We start from the raw sequence: 27,058 nt of genomic DNA, 5'->3' as shown, positions 1-27,058 counted from the left end.
AGGGCTGGGAAACCTGCAAATTTCTGCATGGCTTCAAGGAGTTTAAGCACCAGCTACAACTAGCTACATTGCTGTGTATCTTAAATCTGTAAGCTAAGAAAAAAACACTTGCACAAACTGTAGCGTGACATTTGCTGTTTTCAGAAATATTATAAACAAAAACACGCATTAGCTTGTGGCTCTCTAGCAGCCTGTCTCATTCCAAACTGAACCCTCTGCATACCCAAGCCTAAAAATTTATTACAACACATTCTGCCAAAGTATCTTATTTACATAACAGAAAAATAAAACAAAAATAAAGCCTTCGTGCTTTCAAGTACCAGTGCTACTATTGCCAAGTGATCTGAAGAAAATAAAAATGAGCTTCTTATACTAAGTCAGGCTTCCTGGTCTAAGGGCATGCATTCCAGAGAATTTAAATTCTAGGCAAATGGAAGAAGAGAGGATTGCATGCTACAGAATGTAGGGGGTGGACCAGAGAAGTCAATAATGAGACATACCCTGTGGGTCTATCTAAGCCAGTATTCTCTGCTCTGCCTTCAGAGATGTTCTACAGGGCCTCAAGAAGATTTCTCCATCAAACATGGCATCTGATCCTAGTTTTAACTAGAGATGCCACAGAATGAATGTTGTTTTCTACATACAAAGCATGCACTCCAACGCTTAGCTATGGCCCCTCTGCCAAATTCAGTAGCCTCATATATGCTCAGATGTTCAGTTTTCATTCAGAACCGTTACACATGCAACTCAAAAAAAGGGGCCTGTGTCCTTTGTTTTGATTTCAGCAAAGAAGAATGTAGAGCTTTCTGGCTGTTTTGCTGAATGCTTAAAGGGGACAGTTACAAGGCAACTTGCCAGTTTCAGCCTGCCAAGACAGGTTTAAAACCCCCAGCACCACGATGAACCTACTGCAGATTCAATGCCCTGAAGAACCCAAGAACACGCATAAATTGAGAAATGAACTCAACACCGTAGGGAAGAAATGGTTCAGTGCCACTGCTTTACTTGAAAGTTTTACAGCAAAAAAGGTCTTTCCAACCTTCAGAGGTCATCCAGCTTTCATATACAAAGCTGGTTTTGTGATGCAAAGATCCAATTAAGCTTTTGGGGTCAAACTAATCTAGCTAACACCTATCTTATAGTAAAGAACTGTAGTATCTTACATTTTAACCTAAAAGTAGTGCGAGAACCAACATTGTGCGAGAAGACTTTCATTCACCCAAGAGGACTTCTCTTTCTTCTCCTTCCCTCTGCGGCCCCACTGCCCCCATCCTGCATCTGCTTTGGAGGATCCCCCAACCCTCCAGAGCAGACTGGGGTGGGTGGCCGTATGGGAGAAAAGAATGGAGGCCCTGTTGCATGAGCAGAAGACCATCCTGCGATTGGCCGGACACCACTGGAGGTCACCCAAAATAACTAGTTTCAGTTCTCTATAACTTTCTCCTTGGTGAAGATGTTAATGGACCCTTTTGGCACCTGTGCCGTTAACAATGACCAGTCATTTGTGGTGGTTTCATTCTATTTAAAAGTGTTTTACTTTCCAGAGCAGTGAATGATGAAGTTAATGGGATGAAGACAAAACCTCTTCAAGCACACCGCTGAAGTTCTAACAACCATCACGGGTTTTTTGGTATGAATAAACGTTGACTAGCCAAGGTTTCAATGCAAGCTGACGCAAAATCCATACAAAGAGAAGGCAGATTAACTGGAAGGTCATCGGAGCCATCCACCAAGCACTCCTCCATACAGTTTCATTCTTTTCAAATTGCAATGAGCAGGCGGTTAAAGCTTTACTTGATGAATTATACCCACAAAAATCAACAACTGCTATAGTAAGTGAGGCTCTATTCTACATCTAAATTTGTTTCCAGTTTTCAAGCATGATTCACAAAGGACTTTCTATGACCTAGACATGAACCCTCTTTGCAGCCTTCTCTAAGGTATTAAAAAGATCCCCTCTCAACAGATCAATTTAATACAGATCAATTTAGTACACTTCAAAACAGTCTTCAGTTAACCCTATCAGATTGGTTGCTGCGATAATTATGTGGATCACTGAACGCTCAAAATGAAGAATATAAAAACAGCCCTGGGAGCTGCATTGGTCCTGCCAGGACTTTCTATTTGGCTCTGGGGACTGTCCCTGAGCCATCCCCCCCCCCCCAGGGGACACTCTACACAGGCTCGGCTCTGCACCCTCCTCAAATGCTTTTGTGTGGTTGCAGTGTGTCCCTGAACCGTGATAATGTCTCTCATTTGTGAAGACAGCACAGATCCAAAAATCAGAGCAGATTCACTGGTCGAACCATTGAGTTTGGCAGCCACCAAGGACACAAAGGAATGGTTCCCCCCACAGGGCAATATGTAGCCCAGGCCCTGAGGTTAAGCCAGGCATTCCTGCTTAAGAATTTTCTGGCAACATGATGCATCGAACAGGCACCAGCCCTACTCAGGCATTTGTTAACTGTGTCCATGGAAGAGGGATGCATGCATTAGCCCTGGTCCTCTGCCCACAACCTTCTCACATTGAGTGGGAAGGTCCGAAGAGGGATATTAAGCATGTTCAGCTGAATGCTGGGAGCGCTATTATCACACTCAAGAGAATGCATATACAATCCTTCTTCAAACCTTCCCCTTCAATGTGAGGAGGTCAGGAGAATAGGGGCAGGGCTCTTGGCCCCTCCTGGATAAAATTAACTAATACTCGGATAAGAACAATGACCTACTACATCAATGTTCTCCAACCTGGTGCCCTCTGGATGTTTTGGATTCCAACTACCATCAACCCATCCATGGCCAATGGTTTGTTAGTTCAGTTTGTTTAATTTTCATACCACATTATCTCATGAATATATCTATGTACAGTGTAACAAAACCAATACAGAACAAAATCAATACAACAACTGGAGGACACTGTGGGCTACACAATAGCAGGCTTCCTCCTCCACCACCCCTTCAGAAACTGAAAAACAGCTAAGAGGAATGTATCATTCCATGTGATATCCCAGTTCAGAGTTCAAATGCATTTCTTGTAGCAGTCTTTCATGTCTCCGTGTGATATGGCCAGAGACACAGGGCAGCACTTTCCTGGCCATATCAGGAGACATGAACCTTCTCTTACTGCAGCTCCCTTTCCAAGGTTTCTCCTGTTTCAAAAATCACCATTCAGCATCCGCTTTAGCGGGGGTTCAAAAAGTAGGTGAATGGGGAAGGAATTGAAATAATGTTGGGTAATAACTGTGTGGCAGGGAAAGATTTTGCAAATATACATTTCGGACAGCTGAGATTTTATGCAGTATGTATCTGCACTTTACCCCACCATAAAGATTTTTCTTTTCCTGTTTTTATTTATCAGGGGAGGGATGTCACTTATATACTGTAGACAGCAATCATAGTCCAACAAAAATCCTGTCCGCCTCTGAAACACATGGGTCAGAAAACTCCTCAAAAGCAGGCAGAGTCCACCCACCCACCCCCCGGTCCATCCCCACCTGCTTTATTCCTCAGTCGCCTACTTGGTACAAACCAAACCTAAGGCACCTGTTATTTTCAACTGTAACATCCCTTCCAATTTCAGCAAAGAGCTGAAAAGGAGCAGAGGGGCCTATCCTGGCAAGACAGCTGCAATGAAGAGAGTCAAGCTGCCAAATTTAAGACACTAGTAAAATTCAATGGCCAAATTCGTAAGGGGGAAAAGATTCAAGCATAATAATGTTATAATAAATAAGGGAGCAATGTACGTCCTTGTTCCACTGTCCCCATTCATTTCAACTTTAAACTGGGAAAACGTTGAAGCATTAATACAGCTTAGAATCAGTCTGCATTCAAAGTTTGCAAATTCTAATAATGAACTTCCTATGCCCAGGCTAAAACAATGCAAACCTACAACATTTACTCAGACAAAAAACACAACTGAGTTTAATGGGAGTTGCACCCAGGCAAGCCTATATAAGATTGGATACCTCAGATTGCAGCCTCTGTTATCCGCTGGTTTTCATAGTTCTCAGTTGGGGGAAAAGGGTCAAAATACATTTCAAAATGTGTATTTAAATGGGATTTTTATTGCAGATTTTAAAAACAAGATTTCACACAGTATGGGTGAAAACATGTGTTTCTGCCTAGAGCAGTGGTTCCCAACCTTTTTTTTTTTTTTTGGCCATGCCCCACCTAAGCATCTCTAAAATCCTGATGCCCTCCCCCCCGTGACATGTAATTCTTATTATTCAAAAAGTGAATTCCTATTCACATGGAGGAAGCCTAAAAGGCCATTAACTGTTAATAACTAATTCTTGAATTACCCCCCTTAAAAATCAAATTGCCCCCCTGTGTGGCGTGTGCCCTATGTTGGGAACCACAGGTCTAGAGCTTGTTCTCAAAGCCACATTCGACCATTATTTCACTTTAACTACTGAAGACTCAATCTTCTTTCCACAATATGAATTCATGTATATATGAGCATCCTTGCAAAGCCAGCGCTCATCCAGAAAAGCAAATGGATTACTCTGGTGTATTCTCACCTTGGATGACAACAAAATAGTCATTCTAACCCATCCTAATTGAACAGAGGTGAAAGCATCCATGAATGCCTCAATGAAATGAATGGAAGATATGCACAAGCAGTGCTTGGTAACTTAGGTCTACCTAGCAGCTTCTCCCAATCGTGGTTCAGTAGTATGGCAACAACTGGAAGCCCAGGAACTTCTCTTGGAAAAGGCACAACACTCAGACTAATTCTACAATGGTTCTGGTATGTCCTTGGTATTGACACAGCTGATGTGCCCTACATATGAGTAGTGTAGAAATCAGGTGCACTGCGACACATGTTGTATCCAAGGATGAAGGCGAAGCAGTGGACATCCCCAAAATACCCAGCAAACATGGCATTAACAATGGGAAATGCATTCTTCACCCTTGTGTAGCCCAAATATTTTGGAATTAAATCTAAAGCTTTTTAAAAACTGTTTGACAAGACACATTTTATAGTCTCATACAAAAAGTTAACAGTACGGCTGCAGTTAGCGCAAATGTAGATCAGAAAGGAAATGAACACTTGTAACTCAAAGCATCTGCTCATAAAGGGCAGAAAAATTCAGCAAGGGATTTCGTCTGGAAGAAGATGGCTTTGAAGCATTCATCCGGGTGAATGCAATGACAAAGCATCCTGTCTGTGGTCTGCTGAAAAATGCCAGCGGTGTTAAGGGTAATCAAACTGGCCCAAGAGCCAAATCGCCTTCCTGACATCACAGGCTGAATACAAAAGAGCGGCAACTTCCCATTCACCTAGAGCACAACTAGTTGCGCTGATTTCCAAAAGGTAAGAAACAGGGATTGACAGTCTCGCTTTACAAGGGGTCAGGCCAGACTCTCGCAAAGTGAGAAAAGCCCAAACCTGCAACTCCAGTACCAGGAGAAAAGGGGGAAGGAGGTTTGATCCTTGCACCCTCCCTAAGTTCTGCCATTTGCTTTATCTCCATGCTTGCTTGATGCAAGCAGAGAACTCAAATGACCTTCCATGTCCCCTGCCCTCTCTGGCTCTGTGCTGGAAGGCGTGGGGGTAAAGGCACATCAGCTTATCTCTGTGCCTGTTGGTCAGTGGGAGTGGAGCTCTGAATGGCTGGGAAGAGAAGAGACAGAGAAGGTTGGAATGCCTCCACTGCCCCTCAGTGGCCCCGAGGTGGAGGACGGCAGAAGTGTGCTGATTTGTCCATGACACAGTACAAGATACAGCATGCAGTATGCATCAAGTCTTCTCCCCCTGGAGCAAGTGAATGCCCCAATTATCAGAAATGTTTGCTTGCCCATCCAGAATCTGTCAGTCCCTGGTTAGATAACTGGTGATCAACTACTAGATGGAGTCCTATTCCACACTGATTTTGTTTGGAAAAGGTCAAATTGCCAAGAATTAATCTACAAGGCAGTGAAGACAGCAACTTTCTATATGGTAGCATTTGCTCAGCATGTCACGGTGCCATTAGAGATTCTGTGAATACTTCAAGAAGACAGTGGTGCTTGCATCACACCTTTTTTGTACTGCCACTGTTGGTCCACAATCGCTTAGTCATCTGAGCTCACCATCTATTCATAGCTAACACCCTGTGGAGACCCTTTTACTATCTATCATCTGTGGATGCATGTGGTAACAGTATAGCTCTACCCAAAGAACAAGAGAACAATGATGAAAATAAGTATATAAAAATGCACAAAAACCATCTGCAGCATTCATAATTCTCCCTCCTTCGGGGGGGGGGGGTTGACGGGAAAGATTCAGGACTCTATTTGCAGCACAAATTGCTTTCTTCCTGGTCATTCAATAAAAATTGAAAATGTATGAATTAATTCTATTAGAGACAGCCAGCCCCCTGCATAAACCAAACAACCACAATTTTTCTGTTTCTTCTTTTGTGTCCATCAATAAAAGCTTGTTTTAAGAAATCTCAGTGATAGGTTTTTCTACTACTAGAACACAAGAAAGACCAGAAAAGTTGAAGCGGAAGTGAAAAAGGGAGCACAGGAAGAGAGAACATGACATCTGAGCATAGACCAATATATTTTGGATACTTTGCGTTTATAGATCTGTTTGTACATACACGCACATAAACAAGCACACCTCAAAATAAATTATCTTTGGGGGTTTTTGAGGGAAGCACTAAAATGCTTAATAAATTTTAATCCTTAATAAATTTTTAATCCATTGAAACCTTAGTGTTACAGTAATACCTCCGCAAAAGTCCACCTTGTCTAGCATCCATTCCAGCGAACATCCACGGCAAACCCGGAAGTACCAGAATGGGTTACTTCCAGGTTGCCGCTTACGCATGCGCAGCAGCCCAAACCCCTCCGCGCGTGTGCGCAGACACAGCACTTTGCCCTGCATCCTTTTCAACTAGCGGCCGGGGCTCCAGAACAGATCCCAGCTGCAAAACAAGGTACGACTGTATATGTGTAGTATGAGGTGTGAGGCTCATGAAACACAGCACTGAAAGTTCATTGATGCGAGCCTTTGGGAGCATGATGTGTTTGGAAGCCACAGCTCTTGTTGAGTATCATCTTTGCTGGTGTAATTGCCAGAGCTGTGAATCAGGCAAAGCCTTTTCTCCTTCTCCCTCAAGAGACCAGACGTGCTCAAGCAGCCATTCCAGAGTTTAGCAAGCCTCCTGCTATCTGAGCAAATTGTCAGCTAGCTGACAAGCAAAGTGGGATGCTTCTATGAAAATCTGGTCTCCAGGAAAATATCTGCCAGCTTCACGATTGCCATTTCCAGAACTGAGAACCAATGCCTCAGCAGTCTTAAATGTCCCAGCAGTCCCAGAAGCCTTTTCTACGACAGCTCTTTCCTTCTCATTCATTCTCACTTAAAACATTCTACGCTCTCCCAACATCAGAAGGTGGGTCTAGTTGGTGTAGCCAGCCAATGTTGACTCAATGTGCTGTTTCTGAGCGTGGTTTATGTTCCCTGGCCAAAATAATTCGCAATCTGCTTTGGTTAAGAATGTAAGACGAGCCTGCTGATTCAGACCAATGGCACATGTAGTCCAGCAACCTGATCTCACAGTGGCTGAGCAGATGCCTGTTGGAAGCCTGCAAGCTGGCCATGAGCGCAACAGCACTCTGCCCATCTGTGATGCTCAGCAACTGAGACTCAGAGGCATAATGCTCCTGACAGTGGAGGTGGAGCATAGCCATCATGGCTAGCAGCCACTGGTCGCCTTATCCTCATGAATTTGTCCAATTCTTTCAAAACCATCCAAGTTGGTAGCCATCACTGTCTCCTGTGGGAGCAAGTTCCATAATTTAACAATGTGCTGTATGAAAAAGTGCTTTCTGTTATCTGCTCTGAACCTTCCTACGTACATTCAGCTTCATTGGATGAGCTCTGGGTCATTTGGTGTCAAATATCAAGAACAAAATAATGTCACACGTGTGAAGATTTTTCAGTTACAGCGGTGCCTCGGGTTAAGTACTTAATTCGTTCTGGAGGTCCGTTCTTAACCTGAAACTGTTCTTAACCTGAAGCGCCACTTTAGCTAATGGGGCCTCCTGCTGCTGCCGCGCCACCGCTGCACAATTTCTGTTCTCATCCTGAAGCAAAGTTCTTAACCCGAGGTACTATTTCTGGATTAGCAGAGTCTGTAACCTGAAGTGTATGTAACCCGAGGTACCACTGTACTAGAACAGGTGCGGACAACACAACCACCTGCACTTTGTGAGTCTTTCGGTGAAAAAAACAATATATAATTCTGACCCAATCCTTCCCAACAGACCCAATGTTGATTCCTTTTTGAACAATGCACTTTCCCTCCTCACTATATGTAGTAATTAGTTCTGGGACTATGAATTTCACTCTCAGAAATTTGCTTCCCTGTAAATTGGAGTGTCCATGTACTGTAACTGTGAAAAGTGTGTCGGACAATGACCTGGGAGACTAGGGTTTGAATCCTCACCCACCCATCACTGGGTAGCCTTGGGCCAGTCACTGTCTTTCAGTCTAACTTACCTCACAGGGTTTGTTTGTTGTTGTTTTTAGGATAAAATGGAGAGGAGAGAACCATGTACACCTTGAGCTCCTTGAAGGAAAAGGAGGTCTATAAATGCAATAAATGAATAAATAATCCTTTCATTGTTAACTATTCCACTAGCCTACATTAGTCTTCCCAACCTTGAGTACCCTGGTGTTGCTGAACTACAGCTGCCATCATCCCTGTTGATCTAAGGCTAAGGAAGTTAGGAGTTGAATACAACAACATCTCCCTCCTGAGGGACTTGCCTTTAGATCCTTGTATTCATTGTGCTTGGATATGATCACACCCTTAACCATTCCTTAGGTAAAATTCTAAGAACCCTTGTATCAAAGCAAAGGAAAATGAAGTCATTCATTGAGGATCTGGGCACAGACTGCTATTAGTCAGTTTCGATGTCCCTAAAGTACCATATGGCTGTAGAATGTATGAACCTATACGGGAAGTGAAGCAAATTACTGGTCAGGAACAAAATGCATGGGGACGAGCAACTCATCCATAGAAGGCCAGAGCAAATGTACAGTATTCTAGCTTCTCACTGCTCTCATTAAAAACTGATCAGTTTCATTTGCGATGCAGTACTTTCATTCACCTGTCATGCTACAGTGAAGAATGACATGCATACATATTTTTTTCCAAATGTTCCATTTGCATTATGCTGCTACAACATTTCACATTACACTAGTGAATACTAGTGTTTTGACATTTATAAAGCATCGACTGGGAGCCAAAAGAGGAATTGCTGGACTATCCAGTGTAGAAAACTTAGCCCTGAAATTAAATAAAGAATGAACCAGGTAGGATCAAAATTATTCCCAAAATCAAAGTTTAAAAATAATTAAGAGCCGCCTGTTGAAATATATCCTAAACTAAATATGATGAGGAACAGACACACAGCAGTCCTACATTGGGTTGATCAAGGGTATACCTGAAAGTATAGTGGTACCTCTGGTTACGAACTTAATTCGTTCCAGAGGTCCGTTCTTAACCTGAGGTACCACTTTAGCTGATGGGGCCTCCCACTGCCGCCACCGTGCAATTTCCATTCTCATCCTGGGGCAAAGTTCTTAACCCGAGGTACTACTTCCAGGTTAGCGGAATTTGTAACCCGAAGTATTTGTAACCCATAATTTGATACATATACAAATCTAATGATTCCTTAAGACTTCTTATTGGACAAACTATGAGGTTGCTAGCTAACAGTTAAAATAAAAAAGCATTGGTTCAGTTCAGACAAAATGTGAAACTGTGGCTTGGCACTATGTGAACCCCCACCCTGCTGCAGCTCCCATGCTCTGATTCAATTACATACTCTCTCTTTAGCATAAACCATAGTTTTTTTCCAGTATATCAAAACCTACAAACCAGGGTTTCTGTTTCCCATCAAAACCAGTGTTGCAAACTAACTTCAAACGACAGATTGTGATCCTATTTGCAGGACAAATTTGCAGGAAAGATGTAACTAACTGAACCAGAGTATGCGTTCATGTTGACACCAAAGCTATTATGCCAAATGTGGAAGGAAGAGTGGAGAGTTTTGCTTCCTAGTCATAGCTCCCTGCAATTCCATGATGAACTGCTCACATTTTATTTTATTTCTTTTCTTGGGCACATTAGTATAGGTATACAATGATGGGGGAAAGGGAGAAAATGAGTATTTTAATACCAGTTCCATTTTTAATTTGTTCATTTCCTAAGAGGTAATTTCCTTTTTTTAAAAAATGCAAATGAAATAATCGCTTTACTTACGATAATCTCTGTGAATTTCATCTATTTCTTTCTCTGTCTGTTTTTTGGTAAATGTCATACTCTGCAACAGTAGAACAAACATTACTTTTTAATGAAGGATGAAGGATATAAAGCCACACACCCCAAAATAATCAAGACATAATTATCTAAAAGGGAAGTTTTTATATTCTCCTCAAACAAACCCCTCCTCCCCTGACAGCTATAGTTTAGCACTCTTTCTATACACTCTCGGTTGCATTTAACGTGTGCTAGTCTACCTAAGGGACGCGGGTGGCGCTGTGGGTAAAAGCCTCAGCGCCTAGGGCTTGCCGATCGAAAGGTCGGCGGTTCGAATCCCCGCGGCGGGGTGCGCTCCCGTCGTTCGGTCCCAGCGCCTGCCAACCTAGCAGTTCGAAAGCACTCCCGGGTGCAAGTAGATAAATAGGGACCGCTTACTAGCGGGAAGGTAAACGGTGTTTCCGTGTGCGGCTCTTGCTCGCCAGAGCAGCGATGTCACGCTGGCCACGTGACCCGGTAGTGTCTCCAGACAGCGCTGGCCCCTGGCCTCTTGAGTGAGATGGGCGCAGAACCCTAGAGTCTGTCAAGACTGGCCCGTACGGGCAGGGGTACCTTTACCTTTACCTTAGTCTACCTAAAGGGAGATCCTTTTGTCTACAGGGTCAAATTCAAGGTGCTAGCACTACTGCATAAATCTTTAAATGGCTTGGGACCCAAGTACCTAAAAGAGCACCTTCCTCAATACCAACCATCTCACATCCTATAATTGGCAAGTGAGGCCTTGTTGGTGGTGCCATCACCAGGGGATGCCCAGTTGGTGCTGACTCATGACAGGGTCTTTTCAGTGGTGGTTCCCCAACTGTGCCTGTAGGGAGCTCAGTAGGGAGCTACTGAGGCGTGCCGGTCTCCATCATTATTAACTACATCTCATAGATGTGTAGAGTTGGAAGGGATCCCAAGGATCATCTAGTACAGTCCCCTGCAATGCAGGGGGTACACATATGGTACATCCTCAGTTGTGGTTTGAAAAGCTCATTGTGGGATTTTTATCACATGAAGTGACACATGCTCATTTCTTGTCACTAAGCCTCAGTCAAAGTTTATCAACTTACGCCTCTTCTAGGTTTACTGGATTCCAGTTGTGTTCGAGTCTTCTCATTTTTTTCCAGCTCTCCTACAATTTCAGCAACTGTGGAAAGAAACGATTGCCGTAAGCGGAAGCCTAACATCACGGGGGCGCCTCTTATATCAAGGCACAAAATGTTTCTGAGAGTATATTCTTTGTAAGAACTGAAACATGCTAGTCTGAAGTGAAAACACATTTTCACCTATAATGAAGCTTTTCCTAAGAGACGGGGAGTACGAGAGAATGGAGGAAGGTGCAGTTCACCTGCTTGTGAAAAGCAAGACCTGAATAGGGGAATAAAGACTGCATCCTTGCTGAAAGGGGTAGGAAACATCAGTAACCACATGCTAGCTGCCAGAAGGATCTCAGAATTAGGACAGATTTCTCATGCCATTCTGAGCAAGCTCTCAGAGGCTTCTCAGGAAATCCTTGACTGTTAATGTATCTGAGTATTTTCAAAAGCAGCAATAGTTTCCTGATAAAGGAGATCACAGAGTGAAGGAGAAAGGTAAATGAAAGAGGAAAAAGGCAAGAGGTTCTTCTTTGTGACTTTGCGGTAACAGCCCCTGATTCTGCAACAGTAGCCCATCTCCTGCCCAACAAACACTGCTTGTTTTCTGCTCCTTGTGTTTCCTTCCCCAGAATCTATCCATCCCAGACCTATAAGCAACAAAGACAAATCAAGGGCTAGAAGACCTGAACAGAAGACTGTGCTAAGAGAGTTTTGAATGTCACTACAACAAGGTCCATAGATTTCCAAGTGACTGTTACATTTCTCATTTGTCAACTCCCAACTGCTGCTGCTACTACTACTACTACTACTATTATTATTATTATTATTATTATTATTATTATTGGATTTTGCAGGAATGACCAAAAAAGCAGAGTTACAGAGTTCTTATTTCTCTCTCTCTCTTTGGGGAACATCTTTGGTATAAGACAGCTTCTGGAATTCCTAATAGGGCTATGAACATTAATAGTCACTGCTGTCAGTACTAGCAGGCAAACATTTCTTCAGCGCTAACAGAGCTGAAGCCATATAAAAATAAATGTATACATGTGCCTGAACAACATATGTAGGTGGATAATGATTGAGTTTTCATGCATCAATATTTTCTACTATTCAACAGTACAGTACAGAACATCTCTAGTTAGAACTGAAATAAAAATTGTTGGCAGGGGGCGGAGGAGTCAGCATGCCCCGGTGAATGTTGTGTAGGGTTAGAGATTAAGAGCCTAGACTTGTAATCAAACTCCCAAGACAACAACTTTGGGCAAATCACTCTCCCTCTTTTGTGAAACAGAAATATAATTGACCTATTTTACAGACCTGTGAGATCAAATGAACCAAGCATGGGAAAGAGGGTCCTTGGTAGCATTCATGCCTGTTAGTGCCACCAAGAATTATTTTATTTTATTGTTCTTGTTTTTTATTTCTGGTCTTTGAAATCCAAATGGCTGGCAAAAACAAAATAGCAGGACAATTTACAGCATGCTATAAAATGAGAGTTTTCTGGCATCACAAATGGATTGTATTTTTGCTTGCAATCGACATGTTTGTTGATTTTAAGTCTGTCCTGCGTAGAGATCATTAATTTAGAGCCTATGGATTTTTCTCACGGGAAAACGAAACTCAAACCTTACTTCCATCAGGAATCCGATACCTTCTTAAAGAAGCTGCTCTATAAATAGATATCTAAGAAATAAGCCCAACATGACTCAAACATCTCCTGATTTGTAGAAAAATCCAGACTAGATTGAGCAGTTTAGGGAGTGCGATAGGGCCTACATATGTTGTTGGATTCCAACACTCCCCAGCCTTGGCCAACATGTCTAAAGATCAGAGGTGGTGGGAGCTGTAATGCAACATCTGGAGAGCCACAGTTTTGCCATTCCTGGACTACAGTCAGAAACCCATTGCTTCTAATGTAAATCACAATAGCCTGAGTTGTATGCAACATTAAAATATGTTTTAATGCTACATGGATGAGCTCACACATGCCTGTCTCCAATCTCTTCCTCCAGTGTGGCTGCCAGGAAACTGGAAGTTTTTGCTTCAATTTTCAATTAACCCCAGTTAAGAGGTTTCTTCGAACCATAAACTGTGGCTAATCTTAACTATGGTTTCAGGCAATTGAGCAAAACCACCATCTGAAATTGGTTTCTTTCCCCAAACCATAATTACCACCCCATGGAAAAACTGTGACCAAAAGGAACCAGGCAAGTAAATGTAGGTGACTAAGAGAGAACATGGCAGATGCTTATAAAATTATGTATGATTTGGAAGAACCAAATTCCGAGCCATATTGCATGTCACGCTTCTCGTCATTGTACTCGCATCATTTTAAAAGTGTTGCCGGAAGATGAAACTTTGGGAAATTGTATTTTAAATAACCTAAAACATGTTAACTATATAAGTAAATGAAAAATGGGTTCACATTTTCATTGAGTTACCCTAGTACATCCAGTCTGAAGGCATCATGCCTCTGAATACCAGTTGCCGGGGAACATGAGTGTGTGGGCAGGCACTGCACTTGTGTCCTGCTTGTGGACTTCCTGCCAGCATCTGATTGGCCACAGTGGGAAACAGAACACTGGAGAAGGACCCTTGATGTGATCCAGCAGGGTTTCTCTAATGCTAACCACCATCATTCATTTTTCTGGAAAAAAACCAACTGTATTTCTCTAGTTCTTGCAGCGACAAAAGTCAAATCAAAACACTCAGAACAGACACTTCTCTTGCTGCCTACGACTACTGGAACCAGGGCAAACACGTTTTAAGAGGTAAGCTGTCATGTTGTCTTCCCCTAGACAGATATTTGCGCCCTCAAGTCGTATTTTCAAATTGTAACTCTAGAGGTCATTTTGACCTTTAGCGGAAAAGATTTCCTAGCTTCCTGTTAAAATGGGACAAGTAGAACTGAATCAGATATTCCTCTCCTAAGTTCTATTCAGAGATTTTTTTTTTTACTTTTAAAGTGTGTTGTGCAACTATGTGAGAATCGACATCATCATCATCATTATTTAGATTTCGTACATTTTACTGAGTGGGTTACAACAATTACGCTCAAGAAAATGGGGCGGGGGTGAGAGCTCTGTAAAAACCGTTGTCTCCTCAAAATGTATATATCAGATGTGAAAGGCCAGGGGAAAGAGGTGAGCATGTGTATTATACCTTGAGTTTTATAACACACACAGGAATCACATGACGTTTGGGTACCAATTTCTTGTGTTTGGATAACTGAATTTTCGTATAGCGAGTGTTTGGATAGTGCAGCCTGCGTGTATAGAGTTGATTGGCTAGAAGCAAACAATTTACAGCACCCATAGCTAAAATAGCGCAAGACGGAATGGGATGACCACATGCATCGCCACCACCACCCTGGATGAACAAGGACATTCACCAACAATAAGTAAGTCTCTAAGGCTGACTTCACTCTATAAACACACAAATAAGCTATTTGAAGCCGCATCCATGTAGCAGCTGTGCAGTGTATGTGGAGGCCATAGAAATTAACGACCATCATACCACTGAGAATATTGCTGCCAGAGTTACAGGGGAATCCCAATGCCATGCAGAAAGCAACCACTGGACACAAATAGCTACCTTGCGCTGAGCTGACCTCATGCCAATGAAAATTCAAATGGCCTTTCAGCAGAGTGGCTGTGCGAAAAGAGTCCAAGACCAAATATGTCCAAAGAGAAATCTGGAATAGGCATGCTTGAATGTTTTGTTCTCAAATAAATAAAGTGGTAGGTAAACAAGCTGTCAGAAAGAGGCATACTTTATGAAAATGTTGGCAGTTTTCAAGGAAAACCATTATCAGCTTCCTACCTGATTTGGGATTTAAAGAATCACACTCTGAATTATACATGTGCACAAACTCCTGGTGCCTTTTAATAAGCTGTTGTTTCGTTCCCTGAGTGGACAGTCCAAGTTCTTTCAGCCTTCTTCTCAGATCACGATCAGACAGTAAACTGTACACCACTTTAGACAGTAGCTTTCTTTTTTGTCCAGAGCTGAAATAATTTTTAAAAATGGGAGGGAATCAATAAAGCTTTTCTGGTCAGGCACTTCAACAAATGTATGTGTTTTTTCCCTACATTATAGTTATTCAAAAAAACAAAAGGGGGGAAGACTCACACACAAATGCTCTGCAATAAAAGATCAAATACGTTAGAGGACTTTCAGGTCAGCACAGATGGGTAGTGGTGGATAACAGCATTCCTGGTACTTTTCCTAAGCATCTCCACTTTTCATCCCTCTCAGTCGGGTATAGCATTCCTTTCCCAATACCAAATATTATTATCATCGTCATCATCAACAACATTATTTTTATTAAATACTGTTATAACCTGCTTCAGCTCCAAGGAGCTCAACGTTCTCTCCACTTTCTACTGTCAGAACAACCTTGTGATGTAAGCTAAGCTGAGGGAATCAGGAGTTTGATTAAATAAAATGTTAAAAAACTATCACATTACAGAATATGAAATGCCATGAGCCGAATACTTTGGGTCTCTCTTTCTGATATTATACAAGTATATTAATTTTTAATATAAATTGTTAATACAATATGTTAATATGACCAAATTCATTCAAGTGCTAGTTAATGGAACTTGTTATTATTATTTCAAGTTTTTTATCCAACTTTTCTCTTAGATAATGAAAACCTCTTACAAAATATAAAACCAACAATAGGACCAACATGTTAGAACATCAGTAATCAGAATTTAACACAGATAGCAGCATCAGTACATCGTGACTAAAATGCCATAACCCCAAAAGGCTTGCTCAAAGAACTATCTTTATTGCCCACCAGAAAATGATTAGAGGTTAATCTAGGTCATGGGTAGGCAAACTAAGGCCCGGGCCCCTGATCCAGCCCAATCACCTTCTAAATCCGGCCCGCGGCCAGTCCAGGAATCAGCGTGTTTTTACATGAGTAATGCGGCCTGCCTGGTGTTTTTACATGAGTAGAATGTGCTTTTATTTAAAATGCATCTCTGGGTTATTTGTGATACATAGGAATTCGTTCATTTATTTATTTTTCAAAATATAGTCTGGCCCCCCACAAGGTCTGAGGGACAGTGGACCGGCCCCTGCTGAAAAAGTTTGCTGACCCCTGATCTAGGTGGCCTGCCTTGGCAAGGGCATCCCACAACCTTGGCACGACTACAGCAAAGGCCCTGTCACTCATGCCTATCAGGTGCACCTCTGGTGAGGATAGAAAGCAAAGTCTCTGAAATTAGCTTCCATGTTCAAGTTGTATTCATATTAGACTCTTCAGCATACCACAGCAAAGATGCCATCAGCAACCATGAAGCCAAACTTCATCATCCCAATGGATACTTTCACCCCGCAAGAAACAGTTTGGCAGCCTCAAGGGTTCCAACAACAGAGGGCCTTTGGAAGTGTGTTTTACTGGCAAGTCCTGAGCACATCATATCGAAAAATGAAGTTAAATGTATTTGAAAGCCAGCTTTAATTTTAACTGCAGTTTTAATCGGAGCGCTTCTTTGTATTCTGTAATGCAGGTGGCGAGAAGATACACTTTCTGTACGGGAGGCAGTTCTTTAAGATGCTGGTAGGGAATGCAACTTCTCAGTGGGTAAAACTGCATTATATCACTTCCAACCATCATAACAGCATAAATCACAAACAAAAGCTGCTGAAGATGCTGACAGGTGAAGGCTACAGAACTCCTCCCTTATGAGTCTAGATTGAAGGATCAGCATCAGACTGGAAAAGGTTGGAATCCACAGGTGTTTGTTCGGTCCCTGTGAAACTGCACACCCTGGCTTCCAGGGCCACATAGTATTTTCAAGACCACCCGAGCCATTATTGAACCTCTATAACAGTGCAGCACATGCATTCCGCTCCTTGAGAAGTCTCTTTAAGAACTGTATTCCCTGTGCAATCTAATTCTCACAAGCATGGTTCAAATGCAGACATCAACCTAAGCTATGGTTTGCGTTAAGCATGGTTTGAACTTCCAAACATGCCAGGTCTGGAGATGCTTGTCTACTCATTCTCCCTCTGCTCAGGGTGCCTTTCTCTGCGGTTCAGTGCGCCCAAGGCTTGGGAAATTGACCAATCAAAACTGTTTGACAAGTTAAGCATGTTTAAATAATGTTCAAGTGTGTGGTGTGTGTTTTTGAAAATGCACATTGCTTTTTTGAGAATTGGTTTTGGCTTGCAAACCAACTTCAAAACGTAATGTATGATTCTACCACACTGGTTAATGGGGGGGGGGGGGGGGAGTTGCCTCTTTGAACCTTCCACATTTTCAAACCACATGTGGAGTGGGAGTTAGAAGCACACATGCTGGCCCTGCCCCAAAATCACTATTAAATTGGGCAGAAAGTCTGAAGAGGGAACCCATGTATGTTCCCTCTTCAAGCCTTCCACCCCCCACACATGAAAGTTTGGAGGGTGAAGTTGGAAGGGACAGTCGCACACCGCAACCCCCGCTCATTCTTTGAATGCATGAAGGCTAATGAAGGTTAGGTTTTCTTTGTCATGGTATAGCTTAATCTGCAAATGAGCCTATGAGGCAAAGAATCTTTGTTTAAAGAAAGAATGGGAACTGAGCTTTTTCAAGAGTCTGCACTGACCACCAGTTCCACACATCATTTTAAGCACAGAAAACAGAAAAAGGTTAGCATACTTGTATACAGTTACTAGGTTTCCTGTGTGAAACCCAGAATCATAAAAAACTGCCCCTCTGAAATGCTGCTTTAAAATATATGTTGGCCATTCTCCATGTGAAGCAAAAAAACCCAAAACCCACCCCAGATAATATTCCTTACAGGCAAGCTAAATGTCCTAACTGCCACTGTAAGGAAGTTGAACACATTGCCAAGGTCATGCTCAATAACTTTTAGTAGCTAAATCTTTTGAGACAAGAATCTTCTCAGAGGCTGTTTTAAACTGCATGACGCCTAGACAAAAATAAACCACATTACAGAAAACAGCCACATTTCTTAGAATTCCAGAGGGAAAGCGTGTTCCAGCCATATATAAATCTTTACATCTGCAAGTAATAACAAAAATCAAGAAACAGTCAAAAAGCTGTCAAAATAAAGATGCTAGCACCTGTTCAGAGTGCAATAGAGAGACCTCTGTGGAAATAAGATGACTTGCAAACATTTGTCATTGTCTTTCCATGGCAAAGTGCTAACACATGGTAAGCTTGTGGTATTTTGCATTCAGTCACTATGAACTTTTAGTAATGAAAGCACACATTTGAACTAGAGAGAGCACAAGGAAAAGAATTAACTACTGAGCAAATACAGAAATTTCAAAATCCCAGTGCATCATTTGCAAAACAAAATTAATGGCAGATTAGCCATGCTCATATTTCCTACTATTCCACTAAGAATTAGATCAAAGTTTGAAATCAGGGCTGGAGAAATGGCTCAATAAATTTATATCAGAATCGAAAGCACAACTACTGCTCAGTGAGTGTGCAATGCAGCCCCTTCGTGTGATGTGGAAAAATAAGCCAGGAAATCTTTAACTATTAGTTTCTTGCTTCATGAAACCAGGACACTACAGTTAATGTCTTTAGAACAAGTTATGGTTTTAAGCAATCTTTGAACCATAGCTTCATATCCTGGCTTGTTTCCAAACCTGTTAGCCATAGTTTCCCAGTTCAAACAAAACAGGAAACTATAGTTAATGGAAGACTTTGTAATCTGTTTGCTCACTCAAAGAAGCTGTGCACGGCCACCCGTTCCTATCTCGGCTGTTGAACTTATCATCTAAACACAGCCATTGTGTCCCTATAGTTTGGATCACAAGTCAACATGAGCCCTATTTAGGCACTTTGTTCCAAACAGGTGAAGGGGACACATGGGGCTACCCCCTCCTCATAATGAAATAAATTTGCTGGTCATGTTGTTGTTGTTTAGTCGTTTAATCATGTCCGACTCTTCGTGACCCCATGGACCAGAGCACGCCGGGCACTCCTGTTTTCCACTGCCTCCCGCAGTTTCGTCAAACTCATGTTAGTAGCTTCGAGAACACTGTCCAACCACCTCGTCCTCTGTCGTCCCCTTCTCCTTGTGCCCTCCATCTTTCCCAACATCAGGGTCTTTTCCAGGGTGTCTTCTCTTCTCATGAGGTGGCCAAAGTATTTGAGCCTCAGCTTCAGGATCTGTTGCTGGTCATACCTGGAGCCAAACCTTTATCTGCATTAGTTTGAAGCTTAGGCCAAGAGTGAGTGACTGGCCCAAGGTCACCAGGTATAGGGTTTCCAACATGAGGACAAGAACCCTGGTTAATCATCCCTAGGCTGAAAATGCTATGTGCATCGAAGGTCATCATGGGTTGACTGGGGACACACCTATAGCTCATTTGACACATTCAATACTCATGATACTGAAAGCCTGCATAGGCCTACCACTTTAGAAAGGACAGCACCCTGTTAACAAGACTTCCTTTTCCTGTGTTCTAAATCACCATTATGCATTTGAGGGTGGCATGGAGAGAGGTATGTAGAGCTTTGCCCTAGTTGTGGAGCTCATAACCACAGCTACAGTGCAACCTGCATGTGCACCCCATAGTAAATGGGTAAGCCAAACATTGCGAGGGTCAGCAAATTGGAACAAGTTGCAGGTGTTCATCCTCCCAGTGGGCCAGTGTGGTGCAGTGGTCACAGTGCCTGTCTAGGAGCCAGGGAACCAGGGTTCAAATCCCTACTCAGTCATGAAGCTCACTGGGTGACCTTGGGCCATTTGAATGTACACTGTGATCTTTGAGACACAATAGAAAACAAATAGTCTTTGTGTAACTGAGGCCTTAAAAAGCTGGAGTCTGCCTTACATAGTTATGAAGAACTCCTTAAAGAAAAAGGCAGTGTATATATCTTAAGCTTGTTAGACCCCATTGCATTCCCATCAAGCATGATATTCTGTTTCACTGGAAGTGAATTCTATATTCCTAAGTGGGAAAACAGACGATAATGAAGAGGCCCATCTCTGCAATCACGCCTCTCTATTTCTAGCAGTCACAGATATAGTCAATGGGTACACGCAACTGCATTTCCTAACTAACTTGACTAATTTGGCACCAGCGCCTCTTGTACTCCACAAACTTATCTAATCCCTTCTTGTTTATTTATTATTTCTAACACATATGAATCACTGTCCTGCCACAGGCATTCAAAACAATTTGCGACAAATGCCACCAATAACGTTCCCTAGCAACAAGCTCAGCTCCACAGGCAACTCACGCGTTTCATCTCTTTAAATAAATAAAAAATATTTGACATCGTTCACCCTGTTTGTGCTATTGCTATTTCATACAGTAATGCAGAATAAACCATTCTACCCTATTCACAAATGAACTCCATTCATGATTCTTTTATTCAAGGTGGTTGTAGGATTCTGTCATCTACACAAGACTTTATATATGATCTACTGGGATCAATTAGAGATGTTACTTTCCTACTAATGACATTAGTTTCCTACTAATGAAATCAACAAAGGCTTTCCTCTACCCACATTTGTATTGTGCAAATAATGCATCACACACTATGCTTCTTCTTGTTGTTGTTGTTTTAAATGGTTAAACATAATCACTGCATTTAAACTTGTCCGTTCACTCACTATCCTGGCTTTGTGTGTGCCTTCAGGATAGAAAACAGGGAGAAGGGATTAAAATACATGGCTAGAAAGCGTTTTTCTATGTCCAATGCAATGCAACAAGATCACCGATCTTTAAGAGCAAAAGCAAACTCACTGGTATGGCAATCATTAGTACATCATGGGTAAGCTTGTGGAACAATTAGAGGAAAACACCCTAAGGAGAAGCTCACAGACTACTGAGATAGATTGGATGTAATCATAGTCAAAAAGAAGATGTGTGTCTGTACTTGATTGGATGTGATCAGAAGCTTGAAGGGCTTCTAACATAGCAAACAACTGGAATCCATAGCACCCTAACACCTTTTCTTCAAAATAAAGCTTTCTGGTTTGTTGTACTTGCTGAGCAAGTTTGTACATAATCAGTCTCCAAAGCATTCGAATTTTGTCAATCCATGGCTGTTTAGAAGACTATATGAGAATCTTCTATAGACTTTGCTGGTCTATATAATTGCTTCATTAGGTCTTGATGCATGGACCCAGCATCATTAGATTCAGAAGCATGGCTTTAAAAAGTTACCTGCAGTGATCTAATAATAATGATGTGCAGAAATTCCTGGAAGTAATCAAGAATCACACTGCAGAACATCCACACTGTTGGATAGTTCCAAAGTGGGGAGCGGGGGAGGATGAATCAATCTGCCTATGCCTTTTCCAGTAAGTATAACTATAATTTGGATATAGCCAGTGAGGTCTTGCAAGGGTAGTGCTCCACCTACTGAGAATTTTGCACTGTGCCTCCTTCTTATTTGTGTTGATTGACAAGGTAGAGGAAGAGGTCCAGACATGACGCCAATCATCTTTCTTCCAAAGATTCAGCTATGCTATTTTTTATATGCCTGTACCCAGGCTGGGCTGTCATCCAAAAGTGGTACCTGAATGATATTATAAATAAACATAAACGATGCCTTTAGCTAACAATACAATACCGTCTATGAAGGATTCAAAGGAAGTCAGTGGGTGCTTGCTTTAAGTCTGGCTAAGAAAGTGACAAAGACCCAAATATTGAAACAAAGGCAGCAAGACTGGTTCAGCTTGTTTCCAGACAACTGTGCAGGACAGATGTTCCCCTTTATTCAATAAATCCAATGACTTTGAATAAATTGAACACCCGGAGTTTTGTTGTTGATAGTAGCATTTTCCCCATTTGGGTGGTGCTTATTAATATCATTTGTTCACAAGCAAACAAAAAAGCTTGGCACAATCTGGTACATAATGGCATCTCCTTGCAGCAAGCATGGGCAGCTCACTCAAGTATCTTACCTTCGGAGACTGTCTTTCTTCTCATCTCTTCTCAAGCAGCCATCAAGGTGTTTATTTATATGAAGTTCTTGAACAGGAACCCCGCAGACAGGGCACTCCACTGAAACATTTGAAAGCATTCATGTTAACATGGACATTCCTAAAGAATGCTTGCCAACTGAAGAAAACCATTTATTTTCATAAGGGGGGAGGGAAAGCATTGGTGTTTATGTGCAAAGCAAAATGCAGATTTTGGGGTGGAGGCGTTACTAATATATGAACACCATTTCATTACCTGTTCCAAATGGAGCTTACTTCCACAAAAATACAATTATAGACCTCACCAGCCACTTTCTATATAGAAACATGTCTTTCCTCTAGCAAATTTAGGATATTTAAGATTCACAATGGCACCAGCAATGCATTCTCGTCCAGATTTTCCCAAATATGATTGCATTTACCCCAAATGACACAGCCCAGTGGTCCAGGTCTGCAGAACATTTCCTGCCAGCCTGGAAAAAATGGAAGCTCCGTTCTCCAGCAGAAAATTGAAGTCAAAAGTGCATATTAATTCACATCCTAAAATCCAAAGAATCACTTTCTCTTTAAAGCAGCATCAGAAGGAGCTACCATATTTTTCGCTCTATAACACGCACCTGACCATAACACACACATCGTTTTTAGAGGAGGAAAACAAGGGAAAAAACATTCTGAATGAAACAGTGGATGTATCATTTTTGTGCTTCATGCTGTGGCCACAGACATGTGATCTGATGGTGAATTTGGGGTGACCCAATGCAAAAATCCTGAGAATTCCTGTGGATCCATGCTTTGTAACCACGTTTTTGCACCATTGCAGCCCCAGGCAACAGTGGGTGCGTGATTTTTTTGGTGCAGGCTGTAGCCATGGACATGCTATGTGATCTGATGGTGAATTTGGGGTGACCCAATGCAAAGATTCTGAGAATCCCTGTGGATCCATGCTTTGTAACCACATTTTTGCACCATTGCAGCCCCAGGCAACAGTGGGTGCGTGATTTTTTTGGTGCAGGCTGTAGCCATGGACATGCTATGTGATCTGATGGTGAATTTGGGGTGACCCAATGCAAAGATCCTGAGGATCCATGTGGATCCATGCTTTTTAACCACGTTTTTGCACCATTGCAGCCCCAGGCAACAGTGGGTGCGTGATTTGGGGGGGGGGCTGTAGCCATGGACATGCTATGTGATCTGATGGTGAATTTGGGGTGACTCAATGCAAAGATCCTGAGGATCCATGTGGATCTATGCTTTGTAACCACATTTTAAGTGGGGAGCGAAGGAAAAACAAAGAAGGGACATGAGAGGGGTGTGCAGAGAATCAGCTAGCTAAGAATGCAGGAGAGGGATTTAACGGGAGGGAGGAAAGAAAGGCAAAAGTTTCCCCCCACCCAAGCCAGCCATATATATATCTCTCTCTCTCTCTCTCCCTCCCCCCCCTCTCTCTCTCCCTCCCCCCCTCTCTCTCCCTCTCCCCCAGCAGCACCGGAGCACAGAGAGGAATTATCTGCTTTCCCCTCTCCTTGCCTGGAGGGGAGGGGCTTTCCCTGCTCTTTGTTCCGTTTCAGCAAACACAGCAACGAAACAGAGGAGGGTGGGCAGTAAGACCCTGAGGCAGAATGCAGGAAAGCAGCCACTTCCTCTTTTCAGGTTTCCCTTCTCCGTGAAGCGCGATTTGATTTTTGCCTGGTTTTTCGGCTCCAGGGACCACACATTCGCTCTATAACACGCACAGACATTTCCCCTTCCTTTTTAGGAGAAAAAATCTGCGTGTTATAGAGGGGGAAATACGGTATTTGAAGCAAAGCATCAGAAGACATGGAAAGAGATCATTCTTCTCTTAATCACCACTTTCCCCTACAACCTCCTTAGACATACACACAACCACTTTGGATTCCAAACCCATATTCTCTGTGTTTGGAATCTTAATATTTCTGCCAATGTGGAACAGGAATGTGGTCCATCACAGGCATAATTCTTAGGTGAAGACTTCAAAGTCCTACTAAAACCTGACCCACTTGGCCCCAGCAGGGGACACAGCCTATTTTACTCAAAGCCATTGAACATTAAGTTACTCCCAAAGATTGGATAGTGTTGTCTTGCGTGTACAAACATGGCCTTGCCAATATTTTTCACAAGACAAAGGATCCCTCCTCCACAACCCCAGAGAAGGATCCTCAGCATGAGAGGGTAGTTGTTTGTCCCCCAAGGAATTTGGCCCCTTTGAAGGGAATGTTTCCCTCTTCCTCAGAATTATGTTTTCCAACCCAGAGACCCTTATTCTCCATGACAGCTGGGGAGCTGCCACTGTGGGAGTGGGACACAGCTATCACCCACCAACCTATCTGCCTTCCTTAGCTTTTCCAAGCCCAACACGTCAGTCTCAAGGGAAGAAACCTGTTCCTGGAGAGCCAGGAGCTTCTTGCTCATGCACACCCATGATTTCTCTCCAACACACCCTTTTCAGCTTTCTACCTGCATAATTGCTTTTTGTAGTTTCAGTTACTTTGAGAGCTTGGCTTTTCTATACGTCAAAGAAAGGAGTGTTTATTTTTTAAAAAATAAATAAATCCTAGTAGCAACACATTTTTAAAAGTGCAAGTTATTGTGTAGTTTTCAGTTGTACCTCGCACTCAAGCTTTGATAGACCTGACTAAATTTTACCTGGCTTTAACTTGCACTGACAGCTGCAGGTTTTCAGCTGCACCTTATTTTCACCCACAACAACAGTCTAACATTTATAATATAGGGGAACAGAGCTTATGAAGGGTGAGGGGTGTTTTTAAAGAAGGCTAAGCCCACCCTTTTTAAAACTAAGCTGTTTCTCCCACTAGCAAGATCTGTGTTTTGTAGAACTATATATGGTGGAGTTTCCTCCTTTTTATCCCTTCTCCAAAATGGAAGCTTTTAGCCTAGTTTACTGTGGCCCCTCCAGCTTCCCCACAGAGTTGGCACAGGTATCTATAGGCCTCCTACCCCTAGAATGTAGCTCTTGAGTTATGAGTTCTTTCAGGATCTGGCTCCTAGCATACAATGATCTTACACTGGATCCTTATTATTCTGAACTGTTTTAATTAAATAAATGAGTGCTACCTACCCTCTCCTTGCAAATCTGCTTAACTGCCTTTCTTGTTTGGTCATCTCAGGCTCCCTTTAGCACGTGGAGCAGGGCAATGTTGGATTTTATGGCTGGATTTTATTGTCCTACCGCTGGTTTGGCGTTATTGATTTATGGCTTTATTGAGTTGCTATGTCATGCTTTAATTTTGTCTATTTATTTATCTGTGTTATGTCACCTAGAGAACATTTTTATAAGGCAACTTATGCAACAAATTAATTGTATGCAGATATTCAGCTCAGCTATTCCACTGTAAGTCAAAGCTTTAAAAGGTCCAGAGTATGTCTCGGAGACATAAAGGGGGAAGGCAAAATAGAGTAGTACAAAGCCAGAGGACAGAAAATAAAAAATGGAATATAGTACTGCATTTATTTTCCTTATGCTTCAGACAGGGAAGGGGAATATTTTATTTATTTACTTGCTGTTTTTATATAAAGCCATCCAAAAGCACTATTCTCTGTGTGGTTTCCAACATAAAATGATAAACACCATTAGAAACACAATATCCTTAAAACACAGTAATTATTCCTATATAATAATTGGAATTATTCCAACTGGAATAATTGAACTGGAATTTGGGAGCAGGGAGTAAAGTTTATTTTTCATGGGCATAGAGACTGGGACGTCACTTACTAATGTAGCATTTCTTGAAATGTCAATTATTAAAATGTGTTCTGACGCTTCTATAAATAACACTGGGGGAAAAAGAAATCAGGAATGCCAAATTCATCTAAGCAATATTGTTTTGTTTCTAGGCCAAATGGGTTCCCACTCTGTATTTCAAATAACATATAAATTAGCAAAGATAATTATAGATGATATAAGGTAGCGTACAAAGGATATCGTTGCATTTCACATTTATGACTCAATTCACAAGACAGAGTTAGAAAGTTTGCACTCTTTCCCCTTTCATATTAAGGCAGCCAAAAAAAATGCCCATCAAAATATGCAAGAACAACAGTGGTATATCACGAATGTAAAGGCTTTATTACTGGCAATTTAAAAACATAACCTCTGAATTTTCCACTTCTTTTGGAATTAAGGAGGCCTCAACTGCAAAGCACCACTTGACTAGGGATTCTATCAAAGTCCATTTTTAAACCGAAAACTGTTCAACTTAAAAAACTACAGCAGAATCCTTTTAACATTATCACCTCATGGGCATCTTACTGCCTTTTTTTAAAGACCCAAAAAGAAACAGGATGTTACACTGAGCAAGAATTTAAACACAGTAGAAACCATTCTATTACACAACTCTATCTTCTCTTAATATATTTAACATTTTCTGTGTTAATAGGAATACCTTTCCATCAGATGGCTGAGCACTATTTAAACCACATACATCATCAAGAAGATTGTTGTTTAGGAACTTCCGGGTTGGCGCCATCGCCGAATGGCGGACTCCCTCCAAGCTCCGGAGGGAGCCTGCTCGGCAGGGGTTGGGTCTTCCCGCTCCGGCGACGCGGGGACCCTCAAAAACCATGGGCGCTGAAACCCATGGACATGGTGACTCGGCTGGCACCTTTTAAGCCCCCCCTCGACCCGCGAAGGAGCCTTTTTAAAGGCTACGGAACGGGTGACAGGGGGGGGTGGTGCTTTGAGTACTCCGCTTCCCCTGCCGAG

At 42.2% G+C, this 27,058-nt stretch overlaps 1 protein-coding gene across 3 annotated transcripts in view; it reads right to left on the bottom strand.

The window, feature by feature from the left end:
• RAD18 (RAD18 E3 ubiquitin protein ligase) overlaps positions 1–27,058 on the bottom strand; it is a 131,703-nt gene that overhangs the window by 78,987 nt on the left and 25,658 nt on the right. For all 3 annotated transcript variants that reach the window (XM_028719320.2, XM_028719318.2, XM_028719319.2), the window contains exons 6-9: positions 22,300–22,399; positions 15,224–15,408; positions 11,375–11,451; positions 10,266–10,326 (exon numbers count right to left, since the gene is read on the bottom strand). In XM_028719320.2, the coding sequence (XP_028575153.2) occupies positions 10,266–10,326; positions 11,375–11,451; positions 15,224–15,408; positions 22,300–22,399 (423 nt within the window). The remainder of the gene's footprint in view (positions 1–10,265; positions 10,327–11,374; positions 11,452–15,223; positions 15,409–22,299; positions 22,400–27,058) is intronic.

The sequence above is a fragment of the Podarcis muralis genome, chromosome 2 (genome assembly GCF_964188315.1).
Source record: "Podarcis muralis chromosome 2, rPodMur119.hap1.1, whole genome shotgun sequence".
In the NCBI taxonomy this organism is placed as follows: domain Eukaryota; kingdom Metazoa; phylum Chordata; class Lepidosauria; order Squamata; family Lacertidae; genus Podarcis; species Podarcis muralis.
Note: the sequence above shows the minus strand (reverse complement) of the source record. Positions and strands in the feature narration are given on the sequence as shown.